The sequence below is a fragment of the Bubalus bubalis genome, chromosome 5 (assembly GCF_019923935.1).
Source record: "Bubalus bubalis isolate 160015118507 breed Murrah chromosome 5, NDDB_SH_1, whole genome shotgun sequence".
Classification (NCBI taxonomy): Eukaryota; Metazoa; Chordata; class Mammalia; order Artiodactyla; family Bovidae; genus Bubalus; species Bubalus bubalis.
In genome coordinates this window covers 12,909,925-12,931,397 of record NC_059161.1, presented here as the reverse complement: position 1 = coordinate 12,931,397, position 21,473 = coordinate 12,909,925, and the positions used below count along the sequence as shown (strand labels likewise).

Below are 21,473 nucleotides of genomic sequence, written 5' to 3'. Positions count from 1 at the left end.
ATGGACAGAGGAGCCTGGTGGGCTACAGTCCATGGGGCTGCGAAGAGTCAGACACAACTTAATGACTAGACAGCAATGACAACAACAAATGTCCTATTTCTTATTGGATACCATTTGAAGTTAAGGAGTAGAGCATAAATCCTGAGCAAAAATTTAGAGCTGGTAACTATGTTTAATTTCATAAATATAGTTAAATCTCAGATTTTGTCAGGGAGATATAGAATGATGGATATCATGCCTTTTGATAAAGGCAACACAGTTCATATTATATCTACTTTATAACTAGCCTAGAAAGTTCATGACGTCAATGTCGGTGATAATGAAGGATTTTGTTTTTTATAGATTAGTGGCTACACACTCTAATAATGGTCCAAATATACAGAACCTCATAACTCTAAGTACTGTTATTAATTGATTTAAGAAAAATAATTTTGGGTTTCAATTTATCAAGTTCTTTTTGTTAATCATTTAATAACAGATATATGCCATGCAAATATAGCTTACCTGTAGGGTTTATCCAAGATAAATTTTAATAAGGTTTGTTCTTCATATTGGTCATAAAAATAATCCAGTACCTTCATAGTCAAGTCTTCAAAATAAATAGGTTGAATTTAAAGGAGGGGAAAAAGCTTTGGATGTTTTGAGGAATAAGCAAGGAATATAGGGAAGTTTAGAGTTTACCATTCTAGATTTTTTTCCTTTAGCTTATAAAGTTTTATGTAGAGTAATGGATTTGGATTGTTATTCCATAAATTATGTTACTTTATATTATGCTGCCATATATTGGGCATGAATCTAGCTGTATTTCAGTGCCCTTTTAAATGCTTAGTGGCTGGAAGCCAGAACAATGAGTTCATCCTCTTAAAAATAAAAGGAAAGAGAGAAAGAAGGAGAAAAGGAGAGAAGGAAGCTATGAGGGAAGGGGGCAAGGACAAGAGAATTAAAAGGAAATTTGAAAGTAGCTAGTCTTTATAAATTATAGAAGTAATGTATCTAAATTAACTTTATCAAGGTCAAAATTTCATTTACCCACAAAGAAGTGCTTCCTTTATTCCAAAAGAATCCATCTGCAATGCAGGAGACCTGGATTTTTCGAACCCTGGTTTGGGAAGATCCCCTGAAGAAGGAAATGGCAACCCAGTCCAATATTCTTGCCTGGAAAATCCCATTGACAGAAGAGCCCTTCGGGCAACAGTCCATGGGGTCACAAGAGTCAGACACAATTTAGCGATTAAACCACCACCACAAATAATACAAAAAAGAATCTGTATTTTTCAATGCTAACCTGATTTATTTGTTGACATTATGGCATGCTCCTTGGTTTAGAACCTCTGTATACGTTGTACTTAGATTGTTAAGTTGGGTCAAACCATCATGGCCAAACTAGTCCAAGTGTTAGCTCTATGGGCATCAGTCCAACATGGCTGATGAAGGGAAGTGCATGTTATTGAGTGTAGCCTTTATAGGCTTACTGCTTAAGTTCATTTTCTGGGGTTATAGAGTTGGACACGATTGAAGCGACTTAGCAGCAGCAGCAAATTGCCACAAACAACAGAAATGTATTCTTCTCTCACAGTTCTGGAGACCAGAAATCAAGACCAAGATGTCCTCAGGGCCACACTCCCTCCAAAAGCTCTACAGGAGAATCCTTCCTTGTCTTTTCCAGTTTCCAGTAGTTCCAGGCTTTCCTTGGTTTGTGGCTACATAACTCCAATCTCAGCCTTTGTCTTCCTATAGCCTTCTCCTCTGTGTGTGTGTGTTTTCATAAGAATATTCATTGTTGGATTTTATGGCCCACCCAGCTAATCCACAATGATCTCATCTTCAGACCCTTAACTTAATTATACTTGCAAAAACCTCTTCTCCTAATGAGGCTGCATTCACAGGTCCTGGGGGCTTAAAGCATAACTTTTGGAGGCCCACCATTCAACCCGCTACACCTGTTTAGTCATGGAGGCTTAGAGGCCTTGTCATGAGGAAATATACTCAACATTAATTTCTCCTTACATATTTTTGTGAATGTATAGTAACCTCTCAGCAAAGAAGAACTAAGGAGAAATGTAAAGTGCTCTGTACACTATTAGATATAGAAAATTATTTTTGTGCCTATTGCATTGTAAAGCTCTTGGGACCTAACACTTTTTTTGGAAGTGAGAATGATCATAACCACAAAATAATGAATTCTAAATTGTTGTTTTTATCCATTGTATCTTACGTTAGTTCCTTAAAAAATTTCCTAGAATTCTGTAAATTTATTTACACAGTTATACTCCTATCCAATCTAAAAATAGATTTTAAATAATGAGAAAACACATGCCCTAGGTATACAGAGAAAAAACCTCATTTCCTCTGGAGAAAAGCTAATATAATATAATATAATAAATTTAAAGTATATATTTATCTACATGTATAAATAAATAAAATGGCATATATATGCCATTCACACTATAGTTTGTACGTATTTTTATATTATTCAGATTGTTTTTCCTACCTTTCAAAGTGTTTTAGTCCTCTTAAATGAGTATAAACATCCTACAAAGTATCACTTTGAAGGATACCTTCAAATTTTTATCTTCACAGAAAATCATTTTAGTTAATACTATGTAAATTTATCATGAATTAGTCTGTGGAAATCTGAGGTGTCAAGCAGTAACCAAAATGGATGGTTAGAACTCAGTTCTGCTGTAATTTGTGGAATAGCGATTTTTTTTTGCTCACTGCATTCTTTCAAAATATTCTTTTCGAACTCGCCTGTTCCACTCATAGCTGCGTCACTGTTTCTCAGCCTTTACAAACAGTAAAATGAGACATGGGAGGGGAGCAGACGGTTTTTCCATCCTGTAATCACTGCCTTATAGTCATCAGGTTTTAATCCTTTCCACATCAGGCTCATATAAGGAAAGGGAAAGTTTCCATCACTTCCTGATTCCTGCATAGAAGATCTATCTAAAAATAGCCTGGTCTCTTGCCTCAGGCGATCCCCTTCTCTTTCTCCGCACACTCACACGTCGTTGGTCACGCCCTTGCGTCGTGTTTGCAAACACTGGAGAGCCCTTCCCTTCCCTTGTTCCCACGCAGCTCCACAGTGTGAACTTTTGGTTTTATTTTGATGTTGAATAATTGTTAATGAATAACTGTGAACAGTGCTAGACAAGAAATAACAGCCTGAATAATTCAGCTGAACAGGAAGATAAAGGATTTAGAGATAAGTTTTCTCAAGTGTCAAACACGCAATTGTCCCTGTGTACACACGGAATTTTAAGTGAAATATAATCACATTTAGCTTGACAGTTTATGGAACAAATGTTTTAATATAAATCTGTTTTCCCAGATTTTTATTCCTCAGTAAATGGCATTGAGAGAGTCGATCAGCTTAATGTTCACACTTCAGAAGCATCAGGAACAGTGAATGCTCAATGAAAAGCATTTTTTTTTTCTAAATTTAAGGTGCTATTTTAAAGTAACTATTTTCTTAACTAGGTTAACACAACTGTAAAGCAATTTTCATCCAATTAAAAATAATTTATGGGGGAAAACTCACATACAAATAAATACTTTTCTTAAATATAAATTACTGAGTTTATAAAAATACATGATCTCGCTTAATCCTCACAGCAATGCTCAGGAAGATGATCGTATCAACTTTATTTTATAGCTCATTTATTTACAAATATGTTGCTGAGATAAGAAACAGCTGAAATGTAGATAAACGGGGATTGTGTGTGTGCTCAGTCGCTAAGTCATGCCCGACTCTTTGTGACCTAATGGACTACAGCCCTCCAGGCTCCTCTGTCCATGGGATTTTCCAGGGAAGAATCCTGGAGTGGGTTGCCATTTCCTTCTCCAGGGGATCATCCTGATCCAGGGATCGAACCCTTGTCTCCTGCAGCTCCCGCATTGGCAGCTTCTTTACCACTAAGCTGCCTGGGAAGCCCCAGAATGGGATTGGGAGTCTGCTACTTCAAAGATAGTACCCAACCTGGTCCATCTGTGTTGGTTGTTACTTATGACCCCTGTGGTGCCACTAGAGGAGCATCACTGCATTTTTTTTTTACACAAAACCATTTCTTCCATATGGAGCTGTTGTGCTAAGCAGTTTGTCTCAGATCACCCAGCTTGCAAGCCTTTCAGGCTGCACAGCCCAGGTGTGAAGCCATCCGTCATGTTCCCTCTCTCTTTCATACTGCACTATCATATCTATTCTTTATCTTCCCCCTTAATTTATGATCCCTAAGTATTCAAGGATAGCTCCTCTCTTATGCCTGGAACATAGGTGCTCAGTCATAATGTTGAGTGAATTAATTTGCACTGTGAGGAAATAGGCCAGGTATGCTGCAAAATCTCACGGCAAATAAATACTTTACTCATAGCATTTGCCACAGTTTTAAACCTAAAGGTTGTTTAATTACTGTCTCTCATCCACCAGGCTACGTACATCCTGTAAGAACAAGAGTTTTACTCACCATTATGTCCCCACCTCCTAGCACGGAGCTTAGACTGACGACTAATGATTTTCATTGAAGGAATCAATGTGATGACAAAGTAGTTAAAAAAACTTAAGAGGGTAGTGATCATTTCTCTAAAACTTCTGCTCTTTAGGGATTTCCCTAATAGTGTTGCTCTCTCTCTTCCTTCTTCTTTTCTTTCTTCACTTTTCCACCTTCCATATCTTTTCCTCTCTTTACTGACTCTTATTTGGCAAACGTGTATAGAAAGTAATGTGACAGGCATGCTACTGACTATTGTACTCATGTTAATTAATTTAATTCTAATAGCAGTCTTATGAGATATGGATTATCTTGACCATCTTTATTTTATAGTTGAGGGTATTGAGTGTAGAGGCCTCAGGGAACATGGCCAAGGTCCCCGAGCGTGCACTTTAACTCTGGCAGTCTGGCCCCAGAGCCTGCGCTTTCCCCGCTACCACAGTCTGTTTCTTACTTGTCCCCTGTGCCTTTAAGCTGCATTTCAATAGAAATAAGCTCTATTCACTGCACCTCTCTCTATTGATTTATGTTCTCCAGTTTGAATTAATTATTTTTCGTGCTTTCCTTCTGTGTTAGTCATCCTTGACGCGAAAACAAGCCTAAAACCTCAGTGAGGTGAAGTCCCTCAGTTGTGTCTGACTCTTTGTGACCCCATGGACTGTAGCCTACCGGGCTCCTCCGTCCATGGGATTTTCCAGGCAAGAATACTTGGTGTGGGCTGCCATTTCCTTCTCCAGGGGAACTTCCCGACCCAGGGATCGAACCCAGATCTCCTGCATTATAGGCAGACGCTTCACCAGCTGAGCCACAAGGGAAGCCCGAAACCTCAATAGTCAACAGCAAACATGTACTTCTTGGTCATGTTACATGTCAACAGAACAGCTTCTTTTCATAAAGAGAAGCAAAAAAAAACAAAGAAGCTAATTCAGAGCAGCTCAAATGTTTTTGCATTCATAAGATGTATTCATTTTTAATCAGTTTTGTGGAGAAAATGCAGGTAAAAATTCAGTAACAGAGTGGTCCTCATTCTGCCTCAACAGATTTTTTTAACTTTGAAGGGTTAAAAAACATTCACATGGCTTGTAAATGCCCAGAACCCATTGTTGTTGTTGGTGTTTAGTCGCTCAGTTGTGTCCAACTCTTGTGATTCATGGGATTTCCCAGGCAGGAATACTGGAGTGAGTAGCCATTTCTTACTCCGGGTATCTTCCCTGAGCCTGCTGCCTTGCAGGCAGAGTCTTTACCACCCAGCCGCCAGGAAAGCCTGCCCAGAATCTCTAGCAATTGCATCAGTGTAATTTCAGTCAGTTCAGTTCATTAATAATTTTTCCAATGCCGCCTATGGAACTAGCCTTATATAAAGAACTAAAAAAATGATCATGAGTTTGTTTATGGAATAATTTTGTATTTTTTGAGATTGATAAGTTTCTTAAGAACAAGATCATTACTCATCTTTAGCAAGGAACATAATAACACATAGGAGATAGCTAATGAGTAGTGAATGATGAGCAGACCAGCTGAACAAATGATCTTTCCCTCTCTTCCATAGGAACTTCTACTTGCAGAAAAGTGGGCTAAAATGAACAAGCTCCCCTTTCCAAAGATTGATCCTTACGTGTTCGATCGAGAAGGACTGAAGGAATGCTATGTTTTTAAACCCAAGAATCCTGATGTCGAAAAAGATTGCCCGACTATCATTCACTTTGTTCTGGCCAACATCAACTTCAGAAAGTACAAGGCTCCAGGTATACATCGGGAGTTATATTCTGTAAGGCAGAAAGCTGATAAAGCGTAAGAGTGACATTAAGGTGCTTCATGCTGGCACTGCCATACCAGCTGTTACAACATTGAACACTTTCTTTACCTTGATAAATGGCTACCATCCTGAGACCCCAAGCACTCCCCCTCTTTCTCACCCCAGAGTCTCCTGAGTTCTTCACAATCCAGAAACTGAAGGGTGATTAACTAGCTTGATAAACCTCTGGGGCTTTACTCCGCAATCTCAGGTTATATTTGTTCTGATGGATCGGTGCCCTTGTCATAGGCATTTTTAAATATTTTGATTGCTACCTTTGTAAGGGAGGCCTTGTTTCAGAACAAATCATGCAAAATTTGTGGGAATGTTAACTGACCATAAAAATTCATGAAATCTAGCAGTACAATATGGATAGTAATTTCAGGTCACCATGTTGCATTCCTTTAGAAAAAGAGAATTAAGTTCAAGGCACTGGCATTTTGTTTTGCCACATCCAAAGGAGTCTATGGACTCTTCTATATCCTGGAAGATACTGATTAACAAAAGGAGAGCTAGAGATTGACCAGCAAGATACTAAATGCCTCAAAGTTATATTATTTTCAGACCAGAAAATGTAGCTGTTAAAGAAAAGATTAAAAAATAGTCATGGAAGATTTGAGACTATGGGGAGGAAAGTGATCTTTTTCTAGATAGTGGACTAAGTCAGAGAAAAGGTCAACAGAGGTGGAGGTTCTCCTGAGTCATACGTCAACACAAAAGAAGGAAGAATTAGCTGGAATTTTTAGTTATTGAATAGTGAAATACCTAAAGCATAGGAAATTTTGAATTTTCTATCACTATTAATTCTCAAAAACAGGCTGTGGAGGGGATTCTTGTGACATGAAGACAGTTAATTAATGTCTGGGTTTGGGTTCTACCAGAAGCAAATTCCAAGCAAAGAGTTCACGTACAAATAGTTTATTTGGGTGAAGTAGAAACTTTAGTAAGAGAGCTGAGACCTGATAAAAGGAAGAAAGCCAGATAACAAAAGATGTGTTAGTAAGCCTGCTACCACAGGAGAACCTGGTCCTGCTGCGAAACTCTAGGAAATGAAATAGAGTCTAGTCAGATCATGCTTTCCACTTACACAGCAAGGGAACCAAGGAATTTATATGCCAATACCATAGAGTCTTTGGTTGACTGCTTCCTGAGACAGAGTATTATTGACTGGAACTTCCAGCCTGCTGCTAATGAGCAAAGCAGCAGTTACAGGGAGGGGTAGAAAGCCTTCAGGGCTTCCCAGGCAGCTCAGTGGTAGAGTCCACCTGCCAAGCAGGAGACACAGGTTTGATCCCTGAGTTGGGAAGATCCCCTGGAGAAGGAAACGCTAACCCACTCCAGTATTCTTGCCTGGGAAATCCCTTGGACAGAGGAGACTGGTGGGCCACAGTCTGTGGGGTTGCAAAAGAGTCAGACACTACTTAGTCAGACTAAACAGTAGCAGCAGAAAGCCCTTAGGCACAGAGATGCAGGTACTGGAGATTGGAAGGTGCCCGGTCAGAGTACACAGAAGTGGGCAAGTCCAGGGTATGTGAGCAGAGGCCTCATAGTGTACACTCAGGATTATATGATCCCTGAAGGGGCTCCCAAGGTTGCATTTATGGCTATTTGAATGTTTTGTGCCCTGGACTTTAGAGATAATTTGTGGTTTTTGAAATAACATCATTTGAAATTCTTCTTATATTTAGGTGTTCCAAGAGAAACTAATGAAGAGAAAGAAATAGCTGATTTTGATATTTTTGATGACCCTGAATCACCGTTTTCGACCTTCAACTTTCAATACCCAAATCAAGCATTTAAAAGGCTGCATGATCTCATGTACTTCAATACCCTGAACAACATTGATGTAAGTATCTCTTATGATCATTGACAATGTAAAATATTTCCATATCACATGAACATAGCAATACCCCATTTTAATTCGTTAAAAATAACTTTTATGAATGATACCACCCCAAAATTTACCATTTTCATTTTTGTAAGTTAATCTCCAGAAGAACCCCATAAAATTCACAAATAAGGAACCCAGTGCCTCCAAATTGGCAGAGCCCACATTTTATGCTATTGTTTGAAGGATTAGTTGATCCTCAGCTTCTTTCCCAAAGTATCTAGTAGGTTTATCATATGATAAAGTAAACTATAAGTTGGAAGAAAAGTGATACAATGGAAATATGAGTAGAGAAGTGAGTGCTACCAGAAGTGCAATTAATCTGCAAAAATAGCATGAATTTTAATGAATAGACTCATGCCTTTAAATGTCTTTTTATTTTTGTGAATCTTGGAACTGTCTCCCGAAGTAGCAGTTTCTCCAAGTTTAGCCCTGGAGATATCAAGTGTGCCTTGTTTCACAAACATTAAAACAAGTCATTCTCTTCAGTGTTATTCCTATCACTAGTATATCTGTTGCTAAGATTCTGTATCTGTAAAATTCTTTAGCTGCGAACTCACCACTTAGGACCACTGTTGTGTAATTGGATTTGTGTTGGCTTGTGGTTCCTCATCATAGTGTCTGACAAATGATGATCAGTGGTAAAAGCCCAAGTTCATGAGTCTCCTTGGATTTTGTACATTAGAAAAAAGCATAAAAGAAAAAGAAAGAAAAATTAAATGGAGAAGAAAAGGCCTCACACCTGATTTGCCAGTCCTTTTGGAAATTGTATGAATGGAGTAAAAGAATGTACCATGTGAGAATGAGTCCTCTGTGCATATGAGATTTCATTAGATTTTTGTGATCTAATAGAATTCTGGCACATCTAGTTTGTTTGTTTGTTTAGTTTGGTCTGAAACTAGTAATGATCAATTGTGTGCAGTTGTAACAGTTATACCATAATATATTTATTAATCAATATCTTTAATTTTTTTAAGCATATGAAAATTTCCCAATAACCTTCAGTTTCTGCAACTCCAAAGTGTTTCTTGTCAGTGTTCATTTGTGAATAATATGTGATAGTTCAGGTAAAACATGAATAGCAACGTTTATAGTACATATCATTTTCTAAGTGGATTTATTTCTTTTCTTTTACCTTATTATTCAGTGAAAATCTGAAATTTGTATGCTACATTGTTTCTGTGGTGATGGTGAAAATTTAAAGAATAGTAGAAGAAAATCAACATTTTAAGCTATGATTTTAGGGAGCAAACAGATATTCTCAGAATGCAGTTGTGTTTTATAAAACCTCATGCTGTTAAAAAAGAACTAAGGGTTAATAAAGCAATAATCTTATTTTTCCAGTACAAAGCCAGTAAACAAATAATTATATTGTCTTCTCATGGAGATGAAATGTATTAAACTTGGTCAGTTGTCCTCAAATGGATTAAAAAAATAGATTATAGGAATGTATAAATACCCATTGGACTTGGGAAAATTAAAGGATACATACACAAAGCTGAGTGCAGAAGAATTGATGCTTTTGAACTGTGGTGTTGGAGAAGACTCTTGAGAGTCCCTTGGACTGCAAGGAGGTCTAACCAGTCCATTCGGAAGGAGATCAGCCCTGGGATTACTTTGGAAGGAATGATGTTAAAGCTGAAACTCCAGTACTTTGGCCACCTCATGCAAAGAGTTGACTCATTGGAAAAGACTCTGATGCTGGGAGGGATTGGGGGCAGGAGGAAAAGGGGACAACAGAGGATGAGATGGCTGGATGGCATCACCGACTCGATGGACGTGAGTTTGAGTGAACTCCGGGAGTTGGTGATGGACAGGGAGGCCTGGCGTGCTGCGATTCATGGGGTCGCAAAGAGTCGGACACGACTGAGCGACTGAACTGAACTGACACAAACATACAAGTATATCTTTATATCAGCATATATGTATATATTCATATGTATATATATGATATATATACATATAGGTGTATATAATTTAAACAACTTCATTTTTCTCATTGTTTTCAGTTCTGGTTTATATAAAACTCACTAAGCTATTTAGGGAATGATATAGTTCTGTTTATATATTTTACAAACATTCTTCAAAGTATGAAGAATTCATCTTTGTTTGACACATAGGTGAAAAAGTTAATGCCTAAACAGAACTAGACTGAATCCCAAAATAACTGTCCTGACTTAGAGCTCATCAAACACAGATTTTTCACAAGCCATTCAATTAAGCAGGTTTTAATTACTTCTAAGAACTCACCTAACACAGTAAGTAGAAGCAAGGTCATGGACTTTATATCATGTTTAGCTCTTAGATGGGCTATTTTTATGACTTTGAATAAGCTACTTAAACTTTTTGAGCCTCAATTTCCTCATCTCTGAAACAAGTATAACAGTACCTATCATAGTGGCAGTAGTGAATTTTCAGTCAGGTGTTCAGTTCAGTTCAGATCAGTCGCTCAGTCGTGTCCGACTCTTTGTGACTCCATGAACCTCAGCACGCCAGGCCTCCTTGTCCGTCACCAACTCCCAGAGTCCACCCAAACCCATGTCCATTGAGTCGGTGATATCATCCAACCATCTCATCCTCTGTCTTCCCCTTCTCCTCCTGCCTTCAATCCTTCCAAGCATCAGGGTCTTTTCCAATGAGTCAGCTCTTTGCATCAGGTGGCCAAAGTATTAGAGTTTCAGCTTCAGCATCAGTCCTTCCAATGAATATTCAGGACTGATCTCCTTTAGGATGGACTGGTTGGATCTCCTTGCAGTCCAAGGGACTCTCAAAAGTCTTCTCCAACAACACTATTGAAAAGTATCAATTCTTCTGTGCTTAGCCTTCTTCACAGTCCAACTCTCACATTCATACATGACCGCTAGAAAAATCATAGCCTTGACTAGACGGACATTTGTTGACAAAGTAATGTCTCTGCTTTTCAATAAGCTGTCTAGGTTGGTCATAACTTTTCTTCCAAAGAGCAAGCATCTTTTGATTTCATGGCTGCAGTCACCATCTGCAGTGATTTTGGAGCCCAGAAAAATAAAGTCTGGCACTGTTTCCAGTGTTTCCCCATCTATTTGCCATGAAGTGATGGGACCGGTGCCATGATCTTAGTTTTCTGAATGTTGAGCTTTAAGCCAACTTTTTCACTTTCCTCTTTCACTTTCATCAAGAGGCTCTTTAGTTCTTCACTTTCTGCCATAAGGGTGGTGTCATCTGCATATCTGAGGTTATTGATATTATTGATCTTAGCTCTCCAACCCAGGATTGAACCCATGTCCCTGGCCTTGGAAGGCAGTGTCTTAACCACTGGTCCACCAGGGAAGTCCCTCAGTCAGGTGATGGATGAACAAACAGTTCCCCACAAGCAGAAGCTGCTTAATAAGTGGGAACTCTACCTGTGTGTGTCTATATCCTGCACCATGATGGATATATGTCAAGACCATGCAAATGGTGAAAAGTAAGAATATAAATAAGTCCATACAGGTAATAGCAGCCTAGGCAGTAAATGCATGTATTTTTGAATGAAAGAATTTAGGCTTCCCTCTTAAATTATATAACCACTGAGATTTTTCTTGGGTGTGTATATGTGTGTATGAGCCTCATACCCAGGGAAGACGTCTAGGTTTCACTGACATTTATCTATGCTTGTTTTTAGCCAGGAAAGTATATTTTATCAGAATCAAAGCTTCTTGATCAGATCAGATCAGTTGCTCAGTCGTGTCCGACTCTTTGTGACCCCATGAATCGCAGCATGCCAGGCCTCCCTGTTCATCACCAATTCCCGGACTTCACTCAGACTCACGTCCATCGAGTCAGTGATGCCATCCAGCCATCTCATCCTCTGTCATCCCCTTCTCCTCTTGCCTCCAATCCCTCCCAGCATCAGAGTCTTTTCCAATGAGTCAACTCTTTGCATGAGGTGGCCAAAGTACTGGAGTTTCAGCTTTAGCATCATTCCTTCCAAAGAAATCCCAGGGCCGATCTCCTTCAGAATGGACTAGTTGGATCTCCTTGCAGTCCAAGGGACTCTCAAGAGTCTTTTCCAACACCACAGTTCAAAAACATCAATTCTTAAGTGCTCAGCCTTCTTCACTGTCCAACTCTCACATCCATACATAACCACAGGAAAAACCATAGCCTTGAATAGACGGACCTTTGTTGGCAAAGGAATGTCTCTGCTTTTGAATATGCTATCTAGGTTGGTCATAACTTTCCTTCCAAGGAGTAAACGTCTTTTAATTTCATGGCTGCAGTTACCATCTGCAGTGATTTTGGAGCCCAGAAAAATAAAGTCTGACACTGTTTCCACTGTTTCCCCATCTATTTGCCATGAAGTGATGGGACCGGATGCCATGATCTTCGTTTTCTGAATGTTGAGCTTGAAGCCAACTTTTTCACTCTCCACTTTCACTTTCATCAAGAGGCTTTTTAGTTCCTCTTCACTTTGTGCCATAAGGTTGGTGTCATCTGCATATCTGAGGTTATTGATATTTCTCCCAGCAATCTTGATTCCAGCTTGTGTTTCTTCCAGTCCAGTGTTTCTCATGATGTACTCTGCATAGAAGTTAAATAAACAGGGTGACAATATACAGCCTTGACGTACTCCTTTTCCTATTGGGAACCAGTCTGTTGTTCCATGTCCAATTCTAACTGTTGCTTCCTGACCTGCATACAAATTTCTCAAGAGACAGATCAGGTGGTCTGATATTCCCATCTCTTTCAGAATTTTCCACAGTTGATTGTGATCCACACAGTCAAAGGCTTTGGCATAGTCAATAAAGCAGAAGTAGATGTTTTTCTGGAACTCTCTTGCTTTTTCCATGATCCAGTGGATGTTGGAAATTTGATGTCTGGTTCCTCTGCCTTTTCTAAAACCAGCTTGAGCATCAGGAAGTTCACGGTTCACATATTGCTGAAGCCTGGCTTGGAGAATTTTGACCATTATTTTACTAGCATGTGAGATGAGTGCAATTGTGTGGTAGTTTGAGCATTCTTTGGCATTGCCTTTCTTTGTGATTGGAATGAAAACTGACCTTTTCCAGTCCTGTGGCCACTGCTGAGTTTTCCAAATTTGCTGGCACATTGAGTGCAGCACTTTCACAGCATCATCTTTCAGGATTTGGAATAGCTCAACTGGAATTCTATCACGTCCAATAGCTTTGTTTGTAGTGATGTTTTCTAAGGCCCACTTGACTTCACATTCCAGGATGTCTGGCTCAAGGTGAGTGATCACACCATCGTGATTATCTGGGTCGTGAAGATCTTTTTTGTACAGTTCTTCTGTGTATTCTTGCCATCTCTTCTTAATATCTTCTGCTTCTGTAAGGTCCATACCATTTCTGTCCTTTATCAAGCCCATCTTTGCATGAAATGTTCCTTTGGTATCTCTGATTTTCTTGAAGAGATCTCTAGTCTTTCCCATTCTGTTGTTTTCCTTGATTTCTTTGCATTGACCGCTGAAGAAGGCTTTCTTATCTCTCCTTGCTATTCTTTGGAACTCTGCATTCAGATGCTTGTATCTTTCCTTTTCTCCTTTGCTTTTCGCTTCTCTTCTTTTCACAGCTATTTGTAAGGCCTCCCCAGACAACCATTTTGCTTTTTTGCATTTCTTTTCCACGGGGATGGTCTTGATCCCTGTCTCCTGTACAATGTCACGAACCTCATTCCATAGTTCATCAGGCACTCTATCAGATCTAGGCCCTTAAATCTATTTCTCACTTCCACTGTATAATCATAAGGGATTTGATTTAGGTCATACCTGAATGGTCTAGTGGTTTTCCCTACTTTCTTCAATTTCAGTCTGAATTTGGCAATAAGGAGTTCATGGTCTGAGCCACAGTCAGCTCCTGGTCTTGTTTTTGCTGACTGTATAGAGCTTCTCCATCTTTGGCTGCAAAGAATATAATCAATCTGATTTCGGTGTTGACCATCTGGTGATGTCCATGTATAGAGTCTTCTCTTGTGTTGTTGGAAGAGGGTGTTTGTTATGACTGGTGCATTTTCTTGGCAAAACTCTATTAGTCTTTGCCCTGCTTCATTCTGTATTCCAAGGCCAAATTTGCCTGTTACTCCAGGGTTTCTTGACTTCCTACTTTTGCATTCCAGTCCCCTATAATGAAAAGGACATCTTTTTTGGGTGTTAGTTCTAAAAGGTCTTGTAGGTCTTCATAGAACTGTTCACCTTCAGCTTCTTCAGCGTTACTGGTTGGGGCATAGACTTGGATTACTGTGATATTGAATGGTTTGCCTTGGAAACGAACAGAGATCATTCTGTCGTTTTTGAGATTGCATCCAAGTACTGCATTTCGGACTCTTTTGTTGACCATGATGGCCACTCCATTTCTTCTGAGGGATTCCTGCCTGCAGTAGTAGATATAATGGTCATCTGAGTTAAATTCACCCATTCCAGTCCATTTCAGTTTGCTGATTCTTGATAAGGGATGAGAAATAAAGAAGAGCCGAACTCTGAGGTAGGCTGTTAGGTCATTAGGCTCAGTCATGAGCTAAGTCACTCGCTCCTACACCATTTGATGAGAGTAAGTGACTAATTCACACAGCAACACAGCACATGCTTACTTGCTATAGACTGTCAGAGTTGCTCACCAGTTGTGGACACTCTGTATACAAACTCTTCTAATGCACCGACATCTGAGTGCCTGTCCCATGGAGGCAGTTATCAACTTTGTGGCCACAACCACTGTGACTTCAGGCGAATTTTCATCTTCAATTCACATTCCGACTTAAACCTGGACTCTGAAAAGACCAACCTGTCTCTGACAGCTCTGTGCTTCTGTTGCTTCATTTCCCAGAGATCTCCGTGGGCCAGCCTCACTGAAGCTAAATTCCCGTTCATCTTAAGAAGCTGCTGTTTCTTTTCACTTTGTGACAGCAGGCTGTGTTTCTCGTTAGCGTCAGGCTTCTGCACTTACTCAGTCCTCCCAAATTCTTTTTCACTGAACATTGCTCAAGTGCTTTTACAGTGGCAGCATATCAATTTTTTGGGTCTTTTTTCCTAAGGAAACCTAACATATAGTGACTTACACTGGTAAACAGGTGGTATGTGGAAAAGGCAGAGGCTTTGGAGTCAGACCAAATTTGGTGCTCAAATTTTTGCTGTGTGACCTTGGGGTTGTTGGTTAACTTTTCCAAATTTTAATTTCCTCATTTGTAAATGGAAACAGTGATATATATTTTACAAGATTGGGATGAGGATTAAGTAAAAGAATATAATTTAAGAGCTTAGCATGCATGAGACATTCAATAAACTGAAATGGGTAATATGATAATGATGTTAATTTTTATCCATATTCATATATATCTTCTGCTTTTAACTATATATTTAAACCTTTTAAAAGCAATGGCTTACCTTATTTACCTTGTATCCTCCAGAGATACTGATCACAATGGCCAGTACCAAAGTAAATACGTAATGAAATGTCCACAATTCGTTAGGAAAATGTCATCGACTTACTGGCTGAAACTGTTGAAGAGTTTAATATGATAGGAGAAGGGGGTAGCGAGTGTCAGGATACAGGACTCTGGAGGCAGATGCCTGACCATGGAGTAACTCCATGAAATGCATGCTGACCAGGTAATGTGGTTACACGTTCTACCCATAAACTTCCACCTTGATCTGGAGGTAACGCACCTTCCGAGCTTTCTTTTCCAAAGACGTGGTGATTCAGTTATCCCAGGAAAATTACTGGTACACAGTTTCACTCAATCAATGTATTAATTTAGCAGGCATACTATAAAAACAGTGACAGTATATTCAATATACACCAATGCTGCATAATCATGAGCTTTTAAAATTCTGTCTCCAATGATCCTGTAAAGTATTAAATATTAGGTGTTAACGAAAATGAAGAAAGGGCTTCCCTGGTGACTCAGCTGGTAAAGAATCCACCTGCAATGCAGGAGACCTAGGTTCGATCCCTGGGTTGGGAAGATCCCCTGGAGAAGGGAAAGGCTACCCACCCCAGTATTCTTGCCTGGAGAACTCCATTGACTATATAGTCCATGGGGTTGCAAAGAGTTGGACACAACTGAGCAACTTTCACTTTTCACTCAAAATGAGGAAAAACATATATCCATAAGTATTTGTATCTACTCCTTTATTTGTTGATATTTCATCATCATGTTAAGAGTATTTAGGTACAAGTTAAAGTTTTTTATCTTTTACAAAATAATTTAGAAGCTTATTATATATCATAGCCTTTTAAAAGTGTGATATCCCTAGGTATTTCTTTGTTTTTAAATTGAAGTATAGCTGATTTCCCTGGAGAAAGGAATGGCTACACACTCCAGTATTCTTGCTGGAGAATTCCATGGACAGAGGAGCCCGGTGGGCTACAATCCAAGAGACTGAACAGAGTCAGACTGCACAACTGAAATGATTTAGCAAGCATGCACGCATAGCTGATTTACAATGTTAAAGTTCAAGTTAGTTTCAAGTATATAGTACACTGATTCAGTTATATATATCTATATCTATATCTATATATCCCTTTTCATGTTCTTTTCCCTTATAGGTTGCTACAAAATATTGAGTATAGTTCCCTGTGCAGTATACTAGGTCCTTGTTGGTTATCATGGCCTTAAATATTAGGCCCAAATTCATTTACTTTTAATGCTACCTATAATCTTTTTTACATCTTATTTGTTTATTAATTCAACACATATTTATTGAGTATCTACTGTGCCGGGCACTGTTTTAGGAACTAAGGATAAATAATGCACAACATGAAAAGAACAAGGAAAAGTTTTGAGTGCTTGATATAAACCAGATACATCCTTTTCAAATACTGAGCACTCAGAGCTGGCCTATGAGGTAGGTATTTTTATTCCTATGTGAGACAACTGAGTCATGGATTATTGTGGCTGACTTCTGGAAGACACACAGTTTTGCTGAGGGGCTGAGATGGGGACATAGGTTTGTTTGTTTTCTTTCTCATTCTTTCCTCACTTTTGAACCATCTGTCTCGCAGGCAGCCTTATTTCCTAGTTACTCCACACACAGCCTCCCTCCCAGCCAGCCTGCTTCCCAGGTATTTCCTGTACATGCCCTCAGCCTCTTTGTGAAACTATCGTTTTACCGAGAAGACCTGGTCTTTCCACTCCACGTATCAAATCCTGCTTGTCCTTCACCTCAGCTCAAGTCTCATTGTCCCCACGGGTTGAGCTTTATCCTGTTTAATTTGATCTCCAGTGAGTGCCTTCTGGACAGTCATTAATCTTACAAATATTTATTCTTTCCCTTCCGTGTTCTAAGTGCTGGAAGAAAAATGAGAAGACCAATTAAGACCTTTGCTTTCATAACACCAGTTTCTATTCAGAAGGCAGGCATCAACCAGCAAATCCACAGTAATTTAGGCCGGACTATCCTCTTGCCTTTTGTTATATTTAGAAGTCTTATTTCTCTTGCAGAATACACTGTAACTTTCTTTTAAGGCTCATTTTAAACTTTCTATTCTGAGAATTCAGTGCTAACTTGTGGAGTGCTTCCAATCTCACGTCTCTAAGTTTGTTCCTTTTGGGGAGTGATGACATTTTGCATGTTTTGTTTTTTTTTTTTTTTTTTTGCCTTTATTGCCAAATATTTAAAGGATCTGGCAGATTGGGAGACCATTAAATGGTACTAGAAAGATGACCCGTGTCGTCTTTGGGGATAGGTGATGGGGACGGAGGAGGATCATTGCTTGAATGACACTGATGGGAAGGATTTCGAGTTTCAGTGACTTTCGGAGGGGAATGAAAAAAAAAAGGTGTAAATACTATTTGCAACAGGGGCTTTCCTGGTGACTCAGATGGTAAAGAGCCCTGCAATGCAGGAGACCCAGGTTCTATCCCTGGGTCGGGAAGATCCCTTAGAGAAGGAAATGGCAACCCACTCCAGTATTCTTGCCTGGAGAATTCCATGGACAGAGGAGCCTGGCGGGCTACAGTCCATGGGATTGCAAAGAGTCGGACATGATTGAGTGACTATTCTACTATTTATAATTACTCCTAGTCTAATAAGAAAATAGAAAGGCTCAATTATAACATAATGCCTCTTTGAACATGCCTAATTGTACCACAAATCATGCCAAAAGGTTTGAATTTAGCCACTGATGTAGTAGTAAGCTCAGCCATTCCTGTTGATACATCACAACCAATGAGTATTTTCTGCAATAGTCTGAAAATCCTGGTTGATGGTTTCATAGTGTTAATGTGGAGAAGGCAATGGCACCCCACTCTAGTACTCTTGCTTAGAAAATCCCATGGATGGAGGAGCCTGGTAGGCTGCAGTCCATGGGGTCGCTAAGAGTTGGACACGACTGAGCGACTTCACTTTCACTTTTCACTTTCATGCATTGGAGAAGGAAATGGCAACCCACCCCAGTGTTCTTGCCTGGAGAATCCCAGGGACGGGGGAGCCTGGTGGGCTGCGGTCTATGGGGTCGCACAGAGTCGGACACAACTGAAGCGACTTAGCAGCAGCAGCAGTGTTAATGTGCCACCTAGTGGTTCAGATTGCACATTCTAATTGCATATGATTTAGGTTTTTCAGTTATAAATGTGGATATCCGTTTTCCTTGATAATAATGACCCTTTATTAAAAGTGTCTGCCAGATTCCAACTATGATAAACCCACTAATTTGTGATATTCATATTGTTGTTTTTGATCAAACATTGATATGTTTTTTTTTTTTGTATTCATGAGTTCATTGTAAAGGGGTTGACTGCGGTCAATGTAATGTCCCAAGTGATCTTTTATATATTTTAAAGGTTTTTAGTTATTTGGGAAGTAAATAGTTGATTTTTAATTTTACTTGGGTTCTCTGCAACGAGGGTTGGTATGTCTCATGTTGCTTTGGTGCTCTTTTCAGAATGCGAGACTACGTGAAAACTTTCTGACATGATTTCTAGAATGACAGTGAGATTAATTAAAAGGAGACATAGTTGGGCACATTTGATAGTGTAATTGATTTGCTGACTTCTACCATAAAAAATCTGCTATTGGCTATTTATGGTGGGTTTATTTCTAGTAAACATTACAGCCTCCCACCTAAGGTAAAGCTCCTAAATTTTCTCATGTATGGTTAGTGAAAATACCAACAATTAATAGATGCTAGTTGCAAAATGTTTCCTATGTGCCAGGCATTAATTAATGATCTCCAGTTCCCACCACAAAGCCCAGATTAATGTTATTATTTCCATTTTAAAGAAGAAGAAATGGCTGGGGGATATAAGTTAATTTCCCTTGATATCCACAGCCAAGAAGTCCCTGTGCCTGGAGGCCCTCTAGCAAGGTCTCCATCATAGACCTGAAGCCCCTTCTTCTGTTTCTGTAGAATTATCTTTCCCTCACTCATGGGAAGGATGGGGTCAGTGGATATCTGCTTTACTTAAAAGACTCAGTAACATTTGAACTCATCTCTTTCAGTAGACAATTATATATATAATTATATATAGATTGTAAAGTTATAATTAAATTGTAAACTTTAATTATAATTATAAAATTATAATTAAATTGGAAAATTATAAAATTAAGCTAAAATTAAATTAAAATTATATATATAATTGTCTTCTGGGAAAAACACATATAAAATTAAAAATCACAAAGCAAATAAAGGTGTCACATTCCCAGGATAAATCTCTCTTCCTAGAATATGACTGTTTGTTTAAAGTTACCATTAGAGAACAGAGGGCCCTTCCCCAGTGGGTCTCACATAAGTCACAGAAGATTAATGTAGGTTAGCATCACCCAAGTCAGCATTTCTCTTCTCCCAGCTTGCCCATGGAGATTGGGTGAGAAAATGGGAAAACCCTACTGTGTACACACTTCCAAGGCCGAGTGGGCCACACCAGCTCTGGGTGGGAGGAGCTCTGATGTAAACTTCTCAGACTTGCCTCATTTATAGATAGATAGATAGATAGATGATAAGTGATAGATAGATGATAAGTGATAGATAGATGATGTATATAGAGAGATAGATAGAGATACGTATATCTTGCCCAAACAAGTGTTTCAGTGAGTCCTGAATAACACTAATTATACATCTTTTGCCTCTATTTGCAGGTAATAAAGAATGCTATAGTGGAAAGCATCGAATATAGAAGGCAGAATCCGTCTCGTTGCTCTGTTTCCCTCAGTAGTGTTGAGGCAAGAAGATTCTTCAACAAGGAGTTTCTAAGCAAACCCACAGCATAGTTTGTGTACTGGAAAGGGTAGCAATTTCTGATGTGGAGGCAGTTTGAAATTCCACGACAACTGGATTTAAAAGCCCAGGACAGGTATTAGCACTGATCTTAAGAGACTGGTTGATATTCAAAGTTGCAGTTACTTAGCTGCATGAGAACAATACTTGTAAAACTTTGCTAGATTGACAGATGATGTCAAATTTGTAAAAATATAGCTCAGCTACATTTTCTATTATGAATTTCAGTATGAATTTCCTGATGCAAATGTAGGGACATATACTGTATTTTTTAGACATTCCTCACCAACTATCTATGAGTCCTCTTTTTTAAAAGGTGGTTCCTTTTTTAGAATATTTAACGGTTCAATCTTTAAAAGACTTTGTATTGTGTGTGAGTGTAATTCACTGACTGGATTTATTCATGCCATGAGACAACACTAGTTTTTATTTATATATGCATACATGAAATAAATACATCTGTATACAAATGAGCAAGAGGTAACTGAGTTTTTGTTTGTTATCTTTAATGAACTATTGCACTCTGGCTATGACAGATGCTCAGATTCATGGCTTTCAGACCCAAAAATTGTTAACCTTAAACTCAAATGTGAAACAACATTTTAAATCATGGTGATTTTTCTTAGAAGGGAAAGTATGTGTTTTTGAGCAAATGGTGTATATTTATTCAGAATATAGGGAAAAAAAATGTAACCCCTTCTAGTTTACTTTGCTGATACTATCCTATTTGTGTGACAGACAGCAGTTACCTCAGAGAAAAACCCAGAAAAGTGAAAGTGCTGTATCTCTAAGACTTGTCTTAGGGACAGTCTGTATTGCATGACTGTGGTTTGTTACTATTGAACCACTAAGGTTCAGAGTTAGTATCCCAAATAGAAGGGCTTCCTTTTCTTGCTCTGAGTCTACCATTCTTTAATCTCTCTGTTCATGTGTCTTTTTTCCTCTCACCTTCCATTCACATTTCTACCTGTGAGGAAAGACAAGGTGTGACAGGAAGGGAACCCCTGAGAGTTCCTTCATTGGTTGATCCATGCACATGGTAAATGAGTGCCCTCTACAGGCCAACAGGCGTGTTGCAGGGTCTGGGGACACCGCTTTGGGCAACAATGACCGAA

General features: G+C 39.0%; 1 protein-coding gene across 3 annotated transcripts in view; it reads left to right on the top strand.

Annotated features, from left to right (window-relative positions):
- Nucleotides 1–20,831, top strand: part of PLA2G4A (phospholipase A2 group IVA) — a 173,750-nt gene extending 152,919 nt beyond the window's left edge. For all 3 annotated transcript variants that reach the window (XM_025285465.3, XM_044942712.2, XM_044942711.2), the window contains 3 exons: nucleotides 6,037–6,232; nucleotides 7,971–8,128; nucleotides 20,220–20,831. In XM_025285465.3, the coding sequence (XP_025141250.1) occupies nucleotides 6,037–6,232; nucleotides 7,971–8,128; nucleotides 20,220–20,351 (486 nt within the window). In that variant the 3' untranslated portion in view covers nucleotides 20,352–20,831. The remainder of the gene's footprint in view (nucleotides 1–6,036; nucleotides 6,233–7,970; nucleotides 8,129–20,219) is intronic.
- The last annotated feature ends 642 nt before the right edge of the window (nucleotides 20,832–21,473 follow it).